Source organism: Paramormyrops kingsleyae, chromosome 15 (assembly GCF_048594095.1).
Source record: "Paramormyrops kingsleyae isolate MSU_618 chromosome 15, PKINGS_0.4, whole genome shotgun sequence".
NCBI lineage: Eukaryota > Metazoa > Chordata > Actinopteri > Osteoglossiformes > Mormyridae > Paramormyrops > Paramormyrops kingsleyae.
The window spans coordinates 22,773,330-22,791,188 of NC_132811.1; the positions used below are offsets into that span (position 1 = coordinate 22,773,330).

The 17,859-nt window shown below is 46.4% G+C and overlaps 2 protein-coding genes across 4 annotated transcripts; one reads left to right on the top strand and one right to left on the bottom strand.

The window, feature by feature from the left end:
* The first annotated feature begins 1,198 nt into the window (after positions 1-1,198).
* sass6 (SAS-6 centriolar assembly protein) lies at positions 1,199-6,873 on the top strand. 3 transcript variants are annotated; one of them, XM_023813316.2, is made up of 17 exons: positions 1,199-1,473; positions 1,642-1,702; positions 1,900-1,979; positions 2,302-2,406; positions 2,536-2,707; positions 3,186-3,263; positions 3,342-3,461; positions 3,633-3,824; positions 3,912-4,106; positions 4,176-4,265; positions 4,358-4,537; positions 4,751-4,832; positions 5,098-5,231; positions 5,320-5,457; positions 5,698-5,798; positions 5,886-5,971; positions 6,123-6,873. In XM_023813316.2, the coding sequence occupies exons 1-17, from the start codon at positions 1,409-1,411 to the stop codon at positions 6,206-6,208; spliced, it is 1,965 nt and encodes a 654-aa protein (XP_023669084.1). In that variant the 5' UTR covers positions 1,199-1,408; the 3' UTR covers positions 6,209-6,873. The 3 variants fall into 3 exon arrangements, with proteins under 3 accessions (XP_023669084.1, XP_023669086.1, XP_023669087.1); XM_023813318.2 differs by having other exon boundaries at positions 5,320-5,400; positions 5,695-5,798; XM_023813319.2 differs by having other exon boundaries at positions 5,320-5,400.
* Positions 6,874-6,943: 70 nt separating this feature from the next.
* mfsd14a1 (major facilitator superfamily domain containing 14A 1) lies at positions 6,944-17,534 on the bottom strand. Its single transcript, XM_023813320.2, has 12 exons — positions 17,220-17,534; positions 15,437-15,532; positions 14,919-14,981; positions 14,694-14,821; positions 14,303-14,417; positions 10,189-10,407; positions 9,223-9,336; positions 8,821-8,892; positions 8,553-8,665; positions 8,368-8,465; positions 8,123-8,277; positions 6,944-8,009 (listed from the first exon to the last, which is right to left on the bottom strand). The coding sequence occupies exons 1-12, from the start codon at positions 17,298-17,300 to the stop codon at positions 7,803-7,805; spliced, it is 1,461 nt and encodes a 486-aa protein (XP_023669088.1). The 5' UTR covers positions 17,301-17,534; the 3' UTR covers positions 6,944-7,802.
* Positions 17,535-17,859: the final 325 nt, after the last annotated feature.

A 17,859-nucleotide genomic window follows, 5' to 3' on the forward strand; every position in this document is an offset into this window, starting at 1 on the left:
CCGTTCCACTACATCCCAAAGATGCTCTATTGGGTTGAGATCTGGTGACTGTGGGGGCCATTTTAGTACAGTGAACTCATTGTCATGTTCAAGAAACCAATTTGAAATGATTCGAGCTTTGTGACATGGTGCATTATCCTGCTAGAAGTAGCCATCAGAGGATGGGTACATGGTGGTCATAAAGGGATGGACATGGTCAGAAACAATGCTCAGGTAGGCCGTGGCATTTAAACGATGCCCAATTGGCACTAAGGGGCCTAAAATGTGCCAAGAAAACATCCCCCACACCATTACACCACCACCACCAGCCTGCAAAGTGGTAACAAGGCATGATGGATCCATGTTCTCATTCTGTTTACGCCAAATTCTGACTCTACCATTTGAATGTCTCAACAGAAATCGAGACTCATCAGACCAGGCAACATTTTTCCAGTCTTCAACTGTCCAATTTTGGTGAGCTCGTGCAAATTGTAGCCTCTTTTTCCTATTTGTAGTGGAGATGAGTGGTACCCGGTGGGGTCTTCTGCTGTTGTAGCCCATTCGCCTCAAGGTTGTGCGTGTTGTGGCTTCACAAATGCTTTGCTGCATACCTCGGTTGTAACGAGTGGTTATTTCAGTCAAAGTTGCTCTTCTATCAGCTTGAATCAGTCGGCCCATTCTCCTCTGACCTCTAGCATCAACAAGGCATTTTCACCCACAGGACTGCCACATACTGGATGTTTTTCCCTTTGCACACCATTCTTTGTAAACCCTAGAAATGGTTGTGCGGGAAAATCCCAGTAACTGAGCAGATTGTGAAATACTCAGACTGGCCTGTCTGGCACCAACAACCATGCCACGCTCAAAATTGCTTAAATCACCTTTCTTTCCCATTCTGACATTCAGTTTGGAGTTCAGGAGATTGTCTTGACCAGGACCATACCCCTAAATGCATTAAAGCAACTGCCATGTGATTGGTTGATTAGATAATTGCATTAATGAGAAATTGAACAGGTGTTCTTAATAATCCTTTAGGTGAGTGTATATATAATATATATATTTTTAGAGATTTATAGAAATTATTAATAAAATGTTAACATAAAATGTTAATACTGTTAATAGATTTTCCGTTTTCCCGATACTTCCAGCAAGTTAAAACTTTATGCAGCCCCACCATGCTTCAGATTCATTCGTTTGTCATACTGCCAGCACACTTCCCGCAGCAGGGAAGCGTCTGCGTCGCCACAGTAACCGCGCAAAACGCGCCCTACACCCGACTTCCGGTTTCCGGTCCTGGTCCGTAACTGCCATTCGCGGCAGGGGAGCGCCAAACTCAAAATAGCTCAAATCAACAAATTAAACGGATTTGCATCCAACTCGAGAGAATATATTGGATTTCACACGAGGCGCTCTGGAATATGAAACAAATATGTCGGAGAAACTTTTCAATAAAGTGTTAGAAGTACACATCAAATGTAAAGACTGCGAAGACCGGTAAGCTGGGTTAGCCGCTTCAGCCGACCGGCCTGTTGCTTTAAATTGCTAAAGACTGAATCAAATATAAGATACTACCAATACAGAACATTAATGTATATGTATATTTGATTTATGTATCACGCTTTGCACTTTTGGCTAATATATGTTTTTCTTCTCTCTCTACAGACGTAGCACCATACGGATCATCGTTGAGCTTCAGCTGACTACAAATCCGGTGCACAAGAGAGTGAGTAATCGCACTTAATTTTAGACAAATATAACAGTACTGTAACATGACTTTGTTTTAGGGTTTTTTGCAAGAACAATGAAATTCATATTTTTCTTTATAAATTACTACCTACCCGAATTGACTGCTAAGAACGTATATTATGAAAAATGTTTGTCCTTGTCCCCAAGCACGGCCTGTCCCTTTTTGGTTGACAGGATTTGGTAGTGCGGTTGACAGATGATGCCGACCCCTACTTTCTCTACAACCTTACCATTTCTGAGGAGGATTTTCAAAGGTATTAACCATATCAAAATTACCCGTTCTTTAATTTAATTGTCATCGCCAGTAATTTGCCTATATTAAAGATTTATATTAAACGTTAAACGAGAGTACTTTACTACTATCGCATATAAGGAATTAAGGGATATTTTTAAAGCTTATTATGAAATTGGAGCGTAGTGCATTTTACCTACAAAACCAAATGTTTTTGATATGTGCTTGAAGAAATGCTCTGACCAACTAACCCGGTTTTTGGAATTGTATGACCGCTGTAGTGATTCATGCGGTCATCCTGAAAGACTTTGAAGTTAATACAGATCCTGTGTTGTTGTTAACAGTTTAAAAGTTCAGCAGGGCCTGTTGGTGGACTTCTCGGCCTTTCCTCAGAAATTTATCGATTTGTTAAACCTGTGTATATCTGAACAAGACAAAGACAGTCCGAGGTGAGCATTTGGAAAAAGCGCATAGAAGTATGTTTGCGTATGTGACAAAACTTGATACTTGCCTTTGCTTTTTTTGCTTGAACTCCGTACCCTTGGGCCTTCACTCTTTGTCATTTTCTTCTGCGGTAGGTTTCTTCTCCAGTTGTCCTCTTCATCTCAGCTGCTGGAGCACAGCCACGCGAGCCTGAACATTGTGGAAACCAACGCATTCAAACACCTCACACACCTGTCTCTGAAGCTCCTGCATGGGACGGATGTCGATATCAAAAAGTATCTGGCCAGCTGCCTCTCCCAGCTGAAGGTCTGTGGAAGGAGGTTTTCACTGTTTTCCTGCTACTTCCTAAGTGCCGTGCGAGTCCCATGGAAAACTATCTACATTATTAACCTTAGCTGACTTTTTAGGGAACTTTGACCATGTCTGGAATATAGTGGTTTCTAAATCCATGCTTGTGTTTCAATCTCAAAAGTATTAATTTCACAGTCAAGTTTTTGCACACACTGAGATTTAATACATTTGTTACCATTTACTAAAAATACACTCACTGTTCTTTGCTAACAAATAAATCTACAGTATGTTCAGCATTTTTTAGCAAGAACATGTCATATCTTCTATTCATCAAAGTAAACTCCTTTAGCAGTTACACAGCAGACCAAATTTTATGTATATGTGGATTTTAGTGATTTAATTGGATTGACAGGGTTATTTAGAATGTACAGCTTCTGACCTTCATAAACACGAACAGACGTACAGTGACATGTGAGTCCCTCCATTGTGACAGGAGGAGAAGCAGCAGCTGGAACAGAAACTGAAGAGAACAGAGGAGGACCTGACCAGGCAGCTCAGCTATACACAGCAGGTGCTGAGCGATCCACCCGCCCATCATGCACCGTGCAGGTCGACAGCAGCCTCGTAATCCTCCACCTCTCTGCCCCAGACGCTGTCGGAGAAGAGCCGGGAGCTGGATAAATTGCGGGGGGAATGGACGTCCCACACCACCTCCCTGTCCAGCCGGCATACCCAGGACCTCACGACCGAGCGGGAGAAGGCGTTAGAGGTGAGCCCACGGGGGCTGATGTTCTGTGCCTTGTGCTTAATCTCTAAATGGATTTTCCTGAGCACTTTTGTGCATCAGCATACTTGTAACTTTTAAGGGTCCTGAAAGTCATACTGAACTGCAGCCTCAGTCTGGCTTCCCATCCCTCTGCGAACTGTCGGTCCCGAACAGACCCAAACGAAACTCCAGCAGCAGAGCGAGCATCTGCGCAGGGAGCTGGAGGCCACGCACCTGCAGAGCACGCAGCACCTCCAGAGCCGGCTGACCGAGTTGGAAGCCTCCAACCGAGACCTGACGGAGAAGAAGTACAAGGCCGACTCGACCATCCGTGACATGAAAGCCAAGCTGGCAGGACTGGAGGAGGTGAGCTTGCTTCGAGCGAGCCTTCATGGCGATAAGGAGCTCCGCCCACCTCCTCGTACAAACCGCACCCTCCATGTTTGTCGGCAGGAGTGCCAGCGGGCGAAGCAGCAGGCCATGTCACTGCGACGGGAGAATGGCTCGCTGGACCAGGAGTGCCACGAGAAGGAACGGCAGGTCAACCAGCTGCAGACGCGAGTGGCCGTCCTGGAGCAGGAGATGAAGGACAAGGAGCAGCTGGTGCTGCGCACCAAGGAGGTGCTGGAGGCCACGCAGCAGCAGAAGGTAGGCTGTCCATCTATTTGGGAGTGAACGGGAGGTCCGGCAGATGGTGACGCCTTTGAATTCTCGCAGACATCCGTGGAAGGGAACGTCGAGAACAAGCAGCTTCACATCGGAAAACTGGAGGCCACCGTAAAGTCCTTATCCGAGGAGCTGATCAAGGTGCGTCGCCCGTTCGCATGGAGTAACGCCCCCGGCACCCCAATGGACGTGAAAGTCGCCTCACACGTGTCTGCGGCTCCTCCTGTCTCCAGGCGAACGGCATCATCAAGAAGCTGCAGGCGGAGACGAGGGCGTTGGTGGGGAAGATCAAGGTGAAGAACACAGTGACCGTGTCTCAGGAGAAGGTGCTGCAGGAGACCACGGAGAGGCTCCACAGGGAGCAGAAGGAGCTGGAGGAGACGAGGCAGCAGCTGAGGCGTAGAGACGAGGAGGTCGAGGCTCACAAACCCACACACATATATATATACACACACTCAGACACGCGCGTGCGGCTGATTGGGTGTCGAGGGGGATCACAATATAGATGACATTCTGTCTATTCATATAGCAGTCTATTGGATAAACATGTACATTAAATATGCATTAAGTACATTTACTGTTGCTGAAGAATGTGCTCTTGTTAACTGTAATTTCCTGACTCATAGGTATCAAAACTGAAAGAACAACTGGAAGCTACTGCTCAGAAACTGGATGAGAGCAGAGAGGTGTTAAAGACCAACGAGAATGGTAGGCTTAGGGTTCATGCCCATGTCTGTGAGCGGAGGACTGTCTCTGGAGATGTTCTGCGTAATTATAGCCCAAGACTTATGTGTTAGGTTATTTTGTATTTGTGTCCTGCATACATTTAAAATTTGCAGTTAAGGATTGCAGCTGGTGTCCCTGATTTATCGACCCTCTCCTGGTTTCCTTAAGCGATAACACCCCGTGAATTATTCAGTGTTGCACATGAAATATTCAGTAGTTTATATTCTCTCATTTTGTTAAACCCAAGTCATCAATTGGCTGAACAAGCAGTTGAATGAGAACCAGTTGGCCCGGAAGCCGGAACCTTCGGGGGCGTTCCAGACCCCGCCCCCCCAGCCGCTGGCTGTGGGTGGCAGAGTGACCGGCTCTTCTCATATGATGGTGAGTCCTGCATCCCTGGTTTTGATTTGTTCTGAGGCCTCCATAGCAGCAGCTCTGATTGGCCTGTGCTCCTCTGTCTCTCCTCCAGCTGGACAGTCGGCCGTTCGCCCCAGGCTACCCCATCACCTCCACGCTGAATTCCAAGCACGCCTTCCCCCTGTCATCCTCTGTGAGCTCAGGCAGCCGCCCCACCTTCGCACTGTACAACGAGGACACTGGCCCCAAGGCAGGCCTCTCTCATTCTAGCTCTGTAACCCCCAGTCGTTGGACAGCATTGCCTCCATGGTCACTATGGTTACCGCTATCAGCTGAATTTTGTCAGTGTGTACATAGTAACCCCTCTGTCTCCTAGCTGTAGGCTATGCAGATGAATTTGATTTCTGCCACAGAACTACCAGAAAAATGGCAATAATGTGTGATTTTCAAAGGCTGTTACTCTGCTCTTGTTTTGCTGACCCTTGAGCAGGTGCAGTTCAAGCCCATTGGCTGTAAAGCAGGCCCATCTCCTGTGGATGTGAGGCAGGGGGGCCCCACGGCACATCAGGGTCCCGCCTCCAACAAGGAGAAGTATGTCATGGAGTGCGACAGCCCCCCCCCCCCCCCCCCCCTTTACTCACCACCCCCCCGGCTCAGTTCCCTGCTCTCTTCCTGTAGCAGGGAGCCCCCAGGACTGGACTCCAAGTACTTTGAGAGGCGAGATGACAGCATTCCCTTGCATGGCCTCCTTCCCAACAGCAGAGGTAAAACACTGGCGTTTCCTGGCTCTCCCACCTAGTAAAGTGACCCGTTGACAGTCAGAGCAGTGAGACCAAAATCAGGACCGATCAGAAACAAAGAATTCTGGGAGCTGTTCAGTTTTTCATTTCTGGTTGAAATGGTTTTGGTCCGCAGAAGCCCCCAGACCAACTCTGACTGCCGGTCCCCCCCCCTCCAAGCCCGGACTGCACTCTGCCCCCTCAGCATATTTTCCAAGCTGATGGTGGCTGACAGATTTACCCTCGAGGTCCCAGCTGCGCCGTCAGAGCCGTGCCGATCGGCGTGTTGACGTACGCTGGTGTATGCATGTGGTGCTTTTAAAGGAAATATTTTGAACCAGTCGTCGATAGTTTACCATGCTGTAATGAAACTTTGGCTTGTATGCAAATGTGGAAATGGGTGAATTATGTTTCACGTCTCCTTGGTGATCAGTGTATGATGTCGGCACCATGCAGTCTCTGTGTATTCATGCAAAAAGACCCCGGCAGTCCATCCTGTGCTTGTTGCCAGGCTAAACCACCTAATCTGAGGCCATGATATACATATTTTCAATGCTTGCACAGTGTTCTGCCATTTTGAAACACTACAGGATGTATGTATGTTTGATCACAGTAGACTGCAGTGCCACGGAGCAGGTGCTGTACAGTCGCCGTTTCCATTCCCTGCAGGAGAGATTAATCATTCACTGGCCATCTGAGCCAGTTTTCGTGATTATGTCCAGAGAATGGTTGACCTGTGGACTTGATGTAGGCTACCATGGTCATTCTTCTACCTTAGTTGAGGTAGAAGGATGACTATCAATGTAAAAAATTGTATATAGGGGGATGAGTTGGTGTGCATATGTATATTTTTTCATTAAAATTCTTTTAAACACTTTGCAACAAAAGCATCAGTTTTACTCCATATTTCCTGTGGTGGTGGTGGTGGGGGGTGAAGTGCTTCATTGGCCAAAGTGATAAGATTGTCTCTCACTTTATTTTCTTCATAACATACAAATAATGTGCTAATTAACCAATAATCTTGGTTTCATTTTGACATATGTACAGCAGCATCAGTCAAGGGGTTAAAAGTCAGCAAAAACCATTCAGGTAAAACAAAAACATTGTGAAATATTACAATACCAATTCAATACAACAAGGGTTCACAAAACTATAGTCACAATTCCATATGTAATATTTCAGGTATTTGGTAAATTAGCATTTTCATGACACTACAGAAGGCCACTGATGACAGATCTTGCACTTCCAAAGCTACACAATGCACCAGTATCAGGCCTCCGATGTCAACAGAACAGCTAAAAGGCAACACACACAATCTGATGTGTAAACAGTTTGCTGTAAATATGCAGGGTTAAAAAGTACAGGACTTGCCCTACACACTTCCTATGTTAAGCAGTTGAAAAAAAACATCAGTGTGAGAATCTGGTCCCATTACAGTATTCTCGAATACTGGTAAACTAAAACTAACGTTTCACCATCACACCCTGATAATTTAATCAATTTAGAATTTTGGGTAATAAGTTGTCAGGCAACCGACATGATCAGGAAGAAACGTCCCCATGTAGTCCTCTCCGTCGATTAAGGCTGGCCTTTAGGAAGCTGAAGCGGCTGTCCAGAACTCCAGCTCCCAGAGACGCGGTCCGGCGGACAACGTGGTGGAAAGCTTTTCCGGCGAACACACTGTGTTCAGGTGCGTGTCCCTGAGTGAGCCACTCCCCTTTATAAAAACCTGACCACAGAGTAAAACCGAGAGCCTGGCCTTCTTATGTACATGCAGACCTTATATAGGACGTTGCTTTAAGGCCCATGCGCGCCATCACACATTGGTGTCCTGGAGCAGCGGCTCCTTCGCCTCCCCAGCAGGCTGGGGGCTGTGCGGGTGGCCAGGAGGGGAGGCGTGTTTCTTCCAGCTGCCAGGGCGTGTAGTGTGCCCGCTGTGCTCAGGGATGAACAGCGCCACCAACAGGGCGAGCAGCACGGAGCATGCGCCAAACAGGAACGGTGGGCCCGGGATCACCGAATTCTGGGAGGGGAGGATGTGTGGCTGGCTGTTAATCACCAACATCCTCAAAAGCTACCAGCACACTAAAGGAACACGTTTAAATAAGGCATTCAGACCACAAGGGGGCGACGTACCGGCTGCATGTCATGAGCAGGGTGTTGGTTCTCGTGACCGCCTCCAGGCACCTCGTCCAGCTCCACATGGAAAATGTAGAAGATGAAGCCGTAGAGCGCCGGTCCGAGGCCGTTGCAGAGCCCCCGGATTCCTGTGATCATGCCCTGGCCCACCCCTGTGTGAGACAAGCCCGGACACGTCCTAATTCACCAGGTATAAACCAATCAGAAGCATCGGAAGCCGACGTGGGGGAAGTGGTGGTTACCTTGCTGGTCGGGGTCTGCTGTGCGGGACACCAGCGCACTGACCGCTGGGAAGATCATGCTGGACATGGCTGTCACAGCCCCTGCTGCCCACATCATCCTGGGGGGGGAATCCCATTCAGACACCATTTACTCAGCCATTACCCCCTCCTCTCATCACTGAGATGGAGTGCAATACACTACTTACCATGGCTCGGACCCAAACCCGTACCAGGTGAGCTGCAGGATCTGGAAGCCCAGGCCCAGTAAGATAGTATTCTTATTTCCAATGGACCTCATCAGCAAACTCAGTACCACCGTCTAGCCACAGAAAGAGTCCTTCATTAAGCCCTGAACTATCCGATTAAAAACACATAGTATAAAGGTGAATGTGACCAGAAAGGAGATGTCGTATGAGCCAGATAAAACACCCAGTTATAATTTAACCCAACTGCAGAGACCAGACGGACAGGTACCTGTGCGATGATGGAGAGTAACCCAAGCACTGCTATGAAAGCCACCATGCTCTCAGCGGAGAATCTCATTATCTGCAAGACAGAGCAGAGAGACCAGCCTCAAATGGCGAACACAACAGAAGTGGCAGCACAATGCAATTTAGGTATCAGGGCTATTTCAGGTCAGACTGGTGCAGCCAGGCTGGAACAGAGAAATCCTAACAGGAAATGTTTTTTTCAGGCCAGAAAAAGAAATATAATTCTTCCTTGTGATTATTTAATTAAAATATACATTAACAACAACAATACATACATTAGCCAGGCAAAAAAAAAAAAAACAGGGAATTATGGGAAATGTCAATAAAAAGGTCTGCCTGTGAGGTCAGAGGAGGACGTGCGGAGCGGCTGGTCTGACCCACCCACCTGCCGTAAGTAGAGGAAGAAGCTGGAGTACTGTCCGGCCTCAGGGAGGTTGGAGAGGAACACGGTCATGCAGGTGAGCAGCATCGTCGAATCCTGGCCCACCTTCCGCAGGGACTGCCGGGGGTGTAAAGGAATGGGCAGCGTTACGCTAAGAGGCCGAGGGCAGAGCCAGCCTCACGCGCCGCCCCGTAATCAGGACAAGGACTCAGAGAAAAGGTTCAGGAGCGGCTGCAGTTAAGTTTATTTCCCTGACGGCTTAGAGTCAAGATCATCGTCATTATTATGAATAAAGAATGAACAGCCAAGGTTTATTACAGGAAAGCCCCATCTAAAGAGCAGGTTACAGGCCTGAGAACCAGATAGCCAGCATGACATCTACTGCCAGCAAGCTACAGACCGTGGGAAGTCAGACAGGAGCGAGTCCAGCATCTTAACAGGCTGACATCTTTAATGATCTGTCACACAGGGGCTGAGACGACCCCCCGTGGGCTCTAGAGTCCCAGCCCTACTGGGCTGGTGTATCCCTAGATTCAGTTCCATATAAAGCCCTAAGCAGCAGCAGTGAGGACTGATAGGTACTCAGTCAGCAGCTGAATAAAGCAGAAACGCTCCCAGGGACTGAACACCTGCTCATACTTGCCAGGACAAAAGCAAAGCGCTGCTCTGCGGTTTGTGCATGAATCAACATTCTACTCCCCGATCAGATAACGGTGTGAGACACCTTGTCTGAATAAACGAGCCCGGATTTGCTCACGGCCGCTCAGCCGAGATGACGAGAGCGGCCTGGAGCGCACGCTGCAGCTCATCAACAGCGTAATACAGCGCCTCCCTCAGGCCATCCAAATAAAAGCAACGAATCATACCAAACTGCAGCCTGCAGGAAATCACATCCCAGAATCCTAAGTCATGACACAAATGACCATGTTTGCATTCGCTCAGGCAGTAAAGCCTCCCGTCTCCACTCACAGCAAAGGGGTCGGCCTGCTCCCAGGAGATTGGCGCTCCCCAGGTCGCCGGCCGCATCTTCTCCGGCAGGGACTCCGGCACGGCCACCAGGATGAAACAGATGTCCAACATGGCGATGGCCGACGCCAGCGCCACCACCAGGCTGTCCCCGTATATGCGGCTCAGGTAGGCCCCGATGGCCGGGCTGGTGACCAGACTGGCAGCAAAAGTGGCCGAGACCTGAAGCAGATCAGAACATGAGGCGCCATTACAGGTCAGCGGAGAGAGCGAAGGGACCTGTGGCCTTTTTATTAGGCTTTATGGTTTCAAATCTACAGCAGTGTTTCCAGGCCCAGTTCTAGACTGCATTCAATGGGGGGCAGTAAGAGGTGTTGGTGGGTCGCCAACGTCTAGTGTTATACTTATATGTTTAAGCTATAAAATGGTCTGTTTTAGGTTTTTTTTTTTTTTTTTTTTTTTAAACAAAACTAAAGTAAACCATAGTTATAATTAATATTTTTAAACCCTCCAACGCATAATCTTAGTATTTTGACCTCACACCCATAATATTCTCAGTGTTTGAGTTTATTTAGTTTGCTGTTTAAGTTTTTTTCCCCCCATTATCATTTTTCAGTGACTCATTGATCATATTATATGTTCTCTATCGTAGGATCAGTCTTCTGTAACTTTGTGCAAAAACCCTAACAAATTCAGCCACATCTAGTCCAGCTGTTATGGCCTCATGAGCCTGGAATCACCAAGTTTTTCTCTCTCTCGTGTAACATTGTACATCGGAAGGGTGTTGGGTAGATGACACTCCAATCACAACAGCAGTTACATAGAGATGATGGAGCTGAGGAAACGCTTCCTTAAACTCTTGGAGGTGTTTGCAAATGGTGGAAAGGTCTGCAGCAGCAGAGGTGAACTTCTTTTCTAACATGACTTTTGCAACACAGATTTCATTAGAAAGGCTGTCACTGCAGGCAGTAGCTGCCAGCTTCTGCAGGGGGCTTAACAAGGCAACATCCAGAAAAGAGGAAGTGGGAGAAGGCAATTCACTGCCATCATCAGATCAAGATTGCCTCTGGAGAACCTGGTCTCCATCTCCACAATGGCTCTGTCCAGAATGTTGAGAAGAGCTCTCTTCAAAGCCTGGCTAGGACTCTCAGAGGTTTCAGTGTGACCTACAGTGTATAAAACAACACTGTCTGTAAGCTGTGAACCCATTGTTCTTTTTCCTTTAGTTGTAGGAACAGGGGTGTCGATCTCAAAATTATTCAGTGAGTCATCATCTCTCATCTTCCTCAGAGTCTGTAGAGATGCACTGACTACTTCACCAGCAAGGCAAAGGTCAACAGAAGGAGCCTGTAAAATAGAATTTGCAGGCTTCAAGGCGCCAAGCACTTTCAGAAGGAATCTGCCTCTTTCAAAGAAATTATGTTTTCTCAGCATCATCAACAAACCGAATGCCTCTATGCAAATACTCACATCTGCTGCACTGTCCTCTGAAATCTCTGAAAGGATATTAAGGATAGCATCCTGATATTCCACAAGACACGGTCACATCATGGTGACTTGTCCACCGCACCTTTAGCAGGCGTTTAAGGGAGGGGACTTGATAGTTTTGTGACACATAATGACGATGGAACAGGGAGTGTAGTGATCTTGATAGCTCAAAAAATGTTTTTGCACATGGCTCTGTCTCCATTGCATGAATCACTGCTAAGTGAAGCGGGTGCTTACAGCGGTGGATACAGGGAATATATTTACCTACCTTTTGTTACAACAAGGCCGAGACCCCCAGCCCTGACCCCACTCATAACTGAGGCCCCATCGTAGCACTGACTAATAACCTGAGTCAGAAAGATTATTTATTATATGGGAGGTAACGAATTCTGCATCCAGCCGACTCAGATCAAGACGACCAATCAGGTGTTCCTCAGGAATGCCATCATGCACGAACCTAATTATAACTGAAGGAGTTTCCACATTGCATCTGTCTCAAGTTGAATCACTTTTAATCCCAAACCCTGTATGATCTGCATTATTGTGTTTCTTTTTGATCATTGATTTTAATACTAAAAGTGGCTAGAGTGTCAATTACTTCATTCTGAATGTTTTTGGATGTGCATTTTGCATTTTGAGGAATACTTTTTGCAATTTCTTTAAGTTTGGGATCCTTTGCCAGTGTGTATTCAAACAGCTTTAGGAAGAGGCCAGCAGACAAATGCTGTTCATCATCACCAAGCTCCCTTTCCTGGCTACCACGAAAAAGAAAGCTCATTAACTGAAAGGAACTTTACTACCTCTCCTATGCTTTTGACATACTATGCATTTTTTTCTATTTGGTTGGGCCCCAAAAGCCTTGCGATAGTTTTCCCAGTTGCCGCCCTCTTTTGCATTAGAGACCACGTTACTACATTCTTCAAATGACCATGGCTAGATGCATTCTTGCTGAATCCCTTGTCTTTCTCTAATGCCGTTTTCCAATTATTAAATCCTTGCTTGGTAAAAACAGTATCTCTGTCATTAGACGCACTGAATTTGCGACAGGGGAAACATAAACATGAATCTAGATTTGTAGAGTACTCTAGCCACTGTCTCCCACGGTACCAACCGTGGTTGAATGCACGTGCAGTCTGGCTGAAGTTACGCTTAGGAAAAACTAGGTTGGAGCACAGCTATTCAATCCATGGCTACCATCAGTAATCGTGGTCCCGCAATCACCTTCCGTTGGCGTAGTGCACGGGGTAATGGGATTGAGGTGCCTGGGCAACAGGGCTGCACCATGATGGCTTGGGATGTCGCTTCAAAACACGGGGATGTTCAACTTTGCTGACTGTTGCTCTGGAGCAGCAGCCTTGCTAGATTTGACAATCATAAATCGATGCATGACGAAGAGAAAAATTATAGCGAAAATAACACTGAAATTGGGGGGGGGGGGGATCTGAAGTGTTCAGAAATATGCAGCTAATGCTAGCTAACACAGAGGAGAACAGTCAGCTAACCATCAACTTGCAGCTAACGTTAGGTTGAAATCAGTCTAAAACACGTTTAAAGGAGATTCAAGAGATAGCTTCTCTATTTTGACTTTGCTCTAAGAAAAAATAGAAAGAAAAGGAATACCAAAAAAGTACAGATACACACGGCCAACGGTAAGAGTGCAGCTAACGCTAATGTTATCTAACACTAACGCGCCCACCTACTATACTCTGTTATAGTAATCCAACTTCTACTCCATGTAAATATTTCCTGATATATCAGCCCAAAATCTTACAGACCGATTGAGAGAATGGACAGGATGCATACACCTACGAGAGTTGACACTGACTGCTCTGCTCGCGTCACTTTATTTTACTCTGGACAAACCAACCAATCAGATTTTTAGGGCTGGATATTTGGCGTTTGCAAAGAACCTTTGGCGTTAGTAGGGCAGGCGGAGCATTTGGTGGGACATTCCCCCCCCCCCCCCGTGCCCCTGCCTAGAACCGGCCCTGAGTGTTTCCCTACCCGACCCTTGAGAAACCCCAGATGTTCTATGTTTTTTCTCCCTCCCATCTCCATGCAGGAGCAAAAACGTGGATTGTCCGGAGGATCCTCGAGGACCGGGTTGTGAAACGTTGAGTGAATATTCACTTCTCGTTATGTGTACCTCTGTGTACTACTGATTAGATTAGTGATTAGACTAGTTGAACTTTATTGATCCCAGAGGGAAATTCTTCATCTGTAATGATGAAGCTGAATAGTAAAATATCAGTGCAGCTCTTCTGTTTAACTCTGGTTTCCTCCTGCATCTAAAAACATGCAGTTGGGCTGACTGTCTCTCTAAAATGCCCAAAATGTATGTGCATGCCTCAGCGCCCCATGCTGCCTGGGATGGATTCCTGTCTCCCAATGACTCAGACAAAGACAAACCGCCGGAAGACCAGAAAAACCCACCCAACTCTTGCTTTCATCGTGCTTCCTCATTTTGTAAAAGCCATTCTGATGGAGGATCAGTCGTACTTCTGCTATCCTGAGTGTGAGGCGTGGGGGGGTGGGGGGGGGGGCTGGTATAAGCCGCCCACAGGCTTCCCATTACGCACTGCATGTTACAGGCTCTCTTGGGACAAACGAGTGGGAGGGTGGCACGCACCAGTCCGTAGGCCATGCTGCGCTCGTGCTCCTCGGTGATGTCCGCCACGTAGGCAAATACGACGGAGAAGGTCGCAGCAAACACCCCTGACACCGAGATGACCGCGAAGTACCACCTGCAACGGAAGCGCAGGCCATTAGCGGTGGCACGACGCACATTCCAGAAAATGACGTCATACGGACAGATGTGAGCTTACCCAAGTTACGGTCTGCTTCTAATACGATCTTAACCGCAGTGCAGAAGTAATGTTTAGCAAACACCATGTTTGTACCATACACCTAACCCGGCAGCCTGTTTCCCTCTGAGGGACTAGATGCCATCGATAATCTCTTACATTTCAGGTTTTACATACCCCCATATTATAACGCTGATGAATAACGTGTCCACCTACCAGGGGCTGATCTTCATCAGGGGGATGGGAATGCAGGTGAAGAAGACCGTCAGCAGAAGGAAGGACTTCCTCCCCCATACGTCCGACAGGGCGCCGATCAGCGGCGCACTCAGGAACGACAGCAGACCCTAAGGGAGGGGGGGGGGGGGAGCACGTGTGAAGATAAACAGCAGCAGGGCCGAGTCGAGAGGCTGAGCAGAGAACACAGCGAGTGGCGCGGCTCACCTTCACACCCTGGATGAGGCCGTTCATCAGGAAGGTGTGCTTAGGGAACGTCTCGTGCAGGACCTAGAGGGAACAGCTGATGTCAGGACTGACTCTCCAGAACTACCCACAATGCAATTGTCATTGTATCATTGAAAGTGACTAAGGACAGTTTGTAATTCAGCAAAATATTAATAAAAGAAATAAACTTAAAAAATATCTCTAGGCTGAGGATATAACTGTGCTCTTTAACATTTATCATCTTTTTCCATCAGATTTACGATGCAGGCCAAGCCAGAGAACACTGTTTATAGCAATAAGTATGAGAGCTGTAGGCATTGCACAATAGTTTTGAAATTTGGGCCATGCACACATAAGGCCTTGCAAGAGAAGGTTAATTATGCAATAGAAAAGGCTATTTTACAGCTTTACAGTAAACATTTCACGTGATACTGTTCCTCACAGATTGCTATTATTCCTACACTTCCATTTTGCACAAGAAACAATCGCCTATGTGATATCCAAACAAACAAGCTTACCCCCAGGGTAGGTGCAGTGAGGAGGCCCCAGGCAAAGAACTCCAGGAAGACCACAATGACCGCGTGATGAACGCTGGGAGACCCAAAACCTTGCGGCTGCCAAGTTGGAGAAGAAGAGGTAACTGACCACAAGTACCTAAACGTCCTGGAAAACACTAGTGTGCCGTGTGCCTGGGTCAGCTGCAGCGAAGGGCGGCCCTTAATCTCATGTGTATATTTAAGGAGATCTTTCCTTTCTGCGATTTGAAGAGGTGCAGTCAGGGAAACAGTATTGGAGTACCGACGAACAGGCTCCATGACAGCATCTACCCTCAGCCAGCGAGGCCACGCATCAGCTGATCATGCTATTAGTATGGACAATTTACACACATCTATTTTATTTCACTACAATTTTTAGAATTACTTACTATTTTATTTATTTTCTTTACATATTTCTATGACTTACTATAAGGAGATTTACGGGAAAGTCTTCATTGCTGTACTGTTGTACATTTGATAAATAAACTTTGTTTTGATTTTACTTTGATCTGAGCTAGTTTAAAAGCAGCAGGCACAGTAACTCTGCAGTTTAAGGGCGAACACATGTTATCAACGTATCAGTTTCGCTTTGACCAAATGCATAATGTCTATGGTTTCGCTTTTGCTCCAAATCCGAATATATAAGAATCACCCAGAAAACTAACTTGTTTTTTTGCCATAGCAACCCACGTTGTGCTTAGGAAAATGAAAGAGCAGGAAGGACTTCTTTAATTCGGAAATTTGTGGGCAGTTAACCAACAATTTAATTGGGAGGCAAATGCCTGTGCGTCACGGCTCATTTCAAATGCTTTCCATATAAATTGTATTCCCATTCACAAGAAATAATTTGCATAACGAAAAACAGATTTGTTCAGGTTTCAGATACTTTTCTATATTATTTCTTCATACCACAATAATTTGGCTAGTTCTATTTAAAAGCGTTAATAGTCCTCCGACTATGAACACCTGAGAAAAACTATGAGCACTTGATCTGAGTAAAGCCATTCTTTGTAACCGGGTAAAATATATCCAGAGATGCTTGAACTGTTCGGATAGGACAAACATCAAACATATGTGATAACGGACTCAAACCAAAGCCACAAACGGCAGGCATGAATTTTATCAGGCCTAACTGTAGATACGGACAGGAAAACACATCAGCCATTCATACATCACTGCTATTCAATTTTATATGTGTATGCTCCGTTCAGACATGTTATTATGTGGATCCTTACATATATCATATTATGTATCAATACCGGATCATTTAAACGTGAACTGTATTACCAGATGGCATAAGTATACAATTTAGTATTTAGTATTATTGCGCTGGTTACGGAGGCCCTGATCACGGACGGCAGCGCAGCAGACTGAGACCGCAGATTGCAGGTTAAACAGCTGTCATTTCCCCGGACGGAGGATTGTTATTAACTAAAGGAACCATATGGGCTCCGGCCGATGTCCGTGTCTGTGGACCTGATGAATTCCACGCTGAAACGCCACGATCCCTATTAGTCAGGCGAATAACAGCTCTGACGGACATGAGTTTATGTGAAACCAGATCCATGTTTTAGGGCATTCTACCCAAACACTAGGTGATACACAGCGACTGGCCGCTAAAATAAAGAGCGACCATTACCCATCCAACTATCCACCCAAGAAGTGTACATCTTAAATGATGATGATGATGATGATGATGATGATGATGATGATGATGATGATACAAGGAAATCAGCTAAATAAAAAGGCTATGTGTCGGACTTACCGTTCCTCCATCCTTGATTATGATTTTTTTCGCTAGCAGGAGACTGCGATTCACCCGCTTTTTCTTCTTACCCTGTGTCATATTACCATCCTAATCCTTCAGTTAAAGATAAAGCGGCTCGCTAAGCAGGTTACACAATCCCAACTGATGTCCTGCTTGGACTGGAAATGTATACCTAAGTAAAAGACAAGCCGCAACCCGAAATACCTATCTAACACAACAAGCTAGTTGAAGACATTTTCCGCCGCCGCCTTCACCGACGCCATCTTGGCAGACCGAAAACCGGCCTCGTTCGTGCTTGCCCCCCTACGTATTTACGTCATCGCACGTCATCCTTGCACGACAGGTTCCATGCTCGCGCCTCACAAATCGACATTGACGAACATTTATTCAGCAGGTGCTTTATCTGAAGTGACTTAGAAGTAATGCACTTAGTACATTACAAGTATACAGTAGTTAAGGAGCCAAATCGCAAAGACAACTAAATTACTGTAAATTGCTTGATTCAGTTGCCAGTATTCATCGAAATGGTGGCAGCTTCCGTGTATTCTGTGTTTGTTACAGCTTTGCTGAATACAGGGCTTTTCAAAATTCCAGTCACAAGGTTCTCACCTTGTGCTCCACATTTTACTTACCAAAT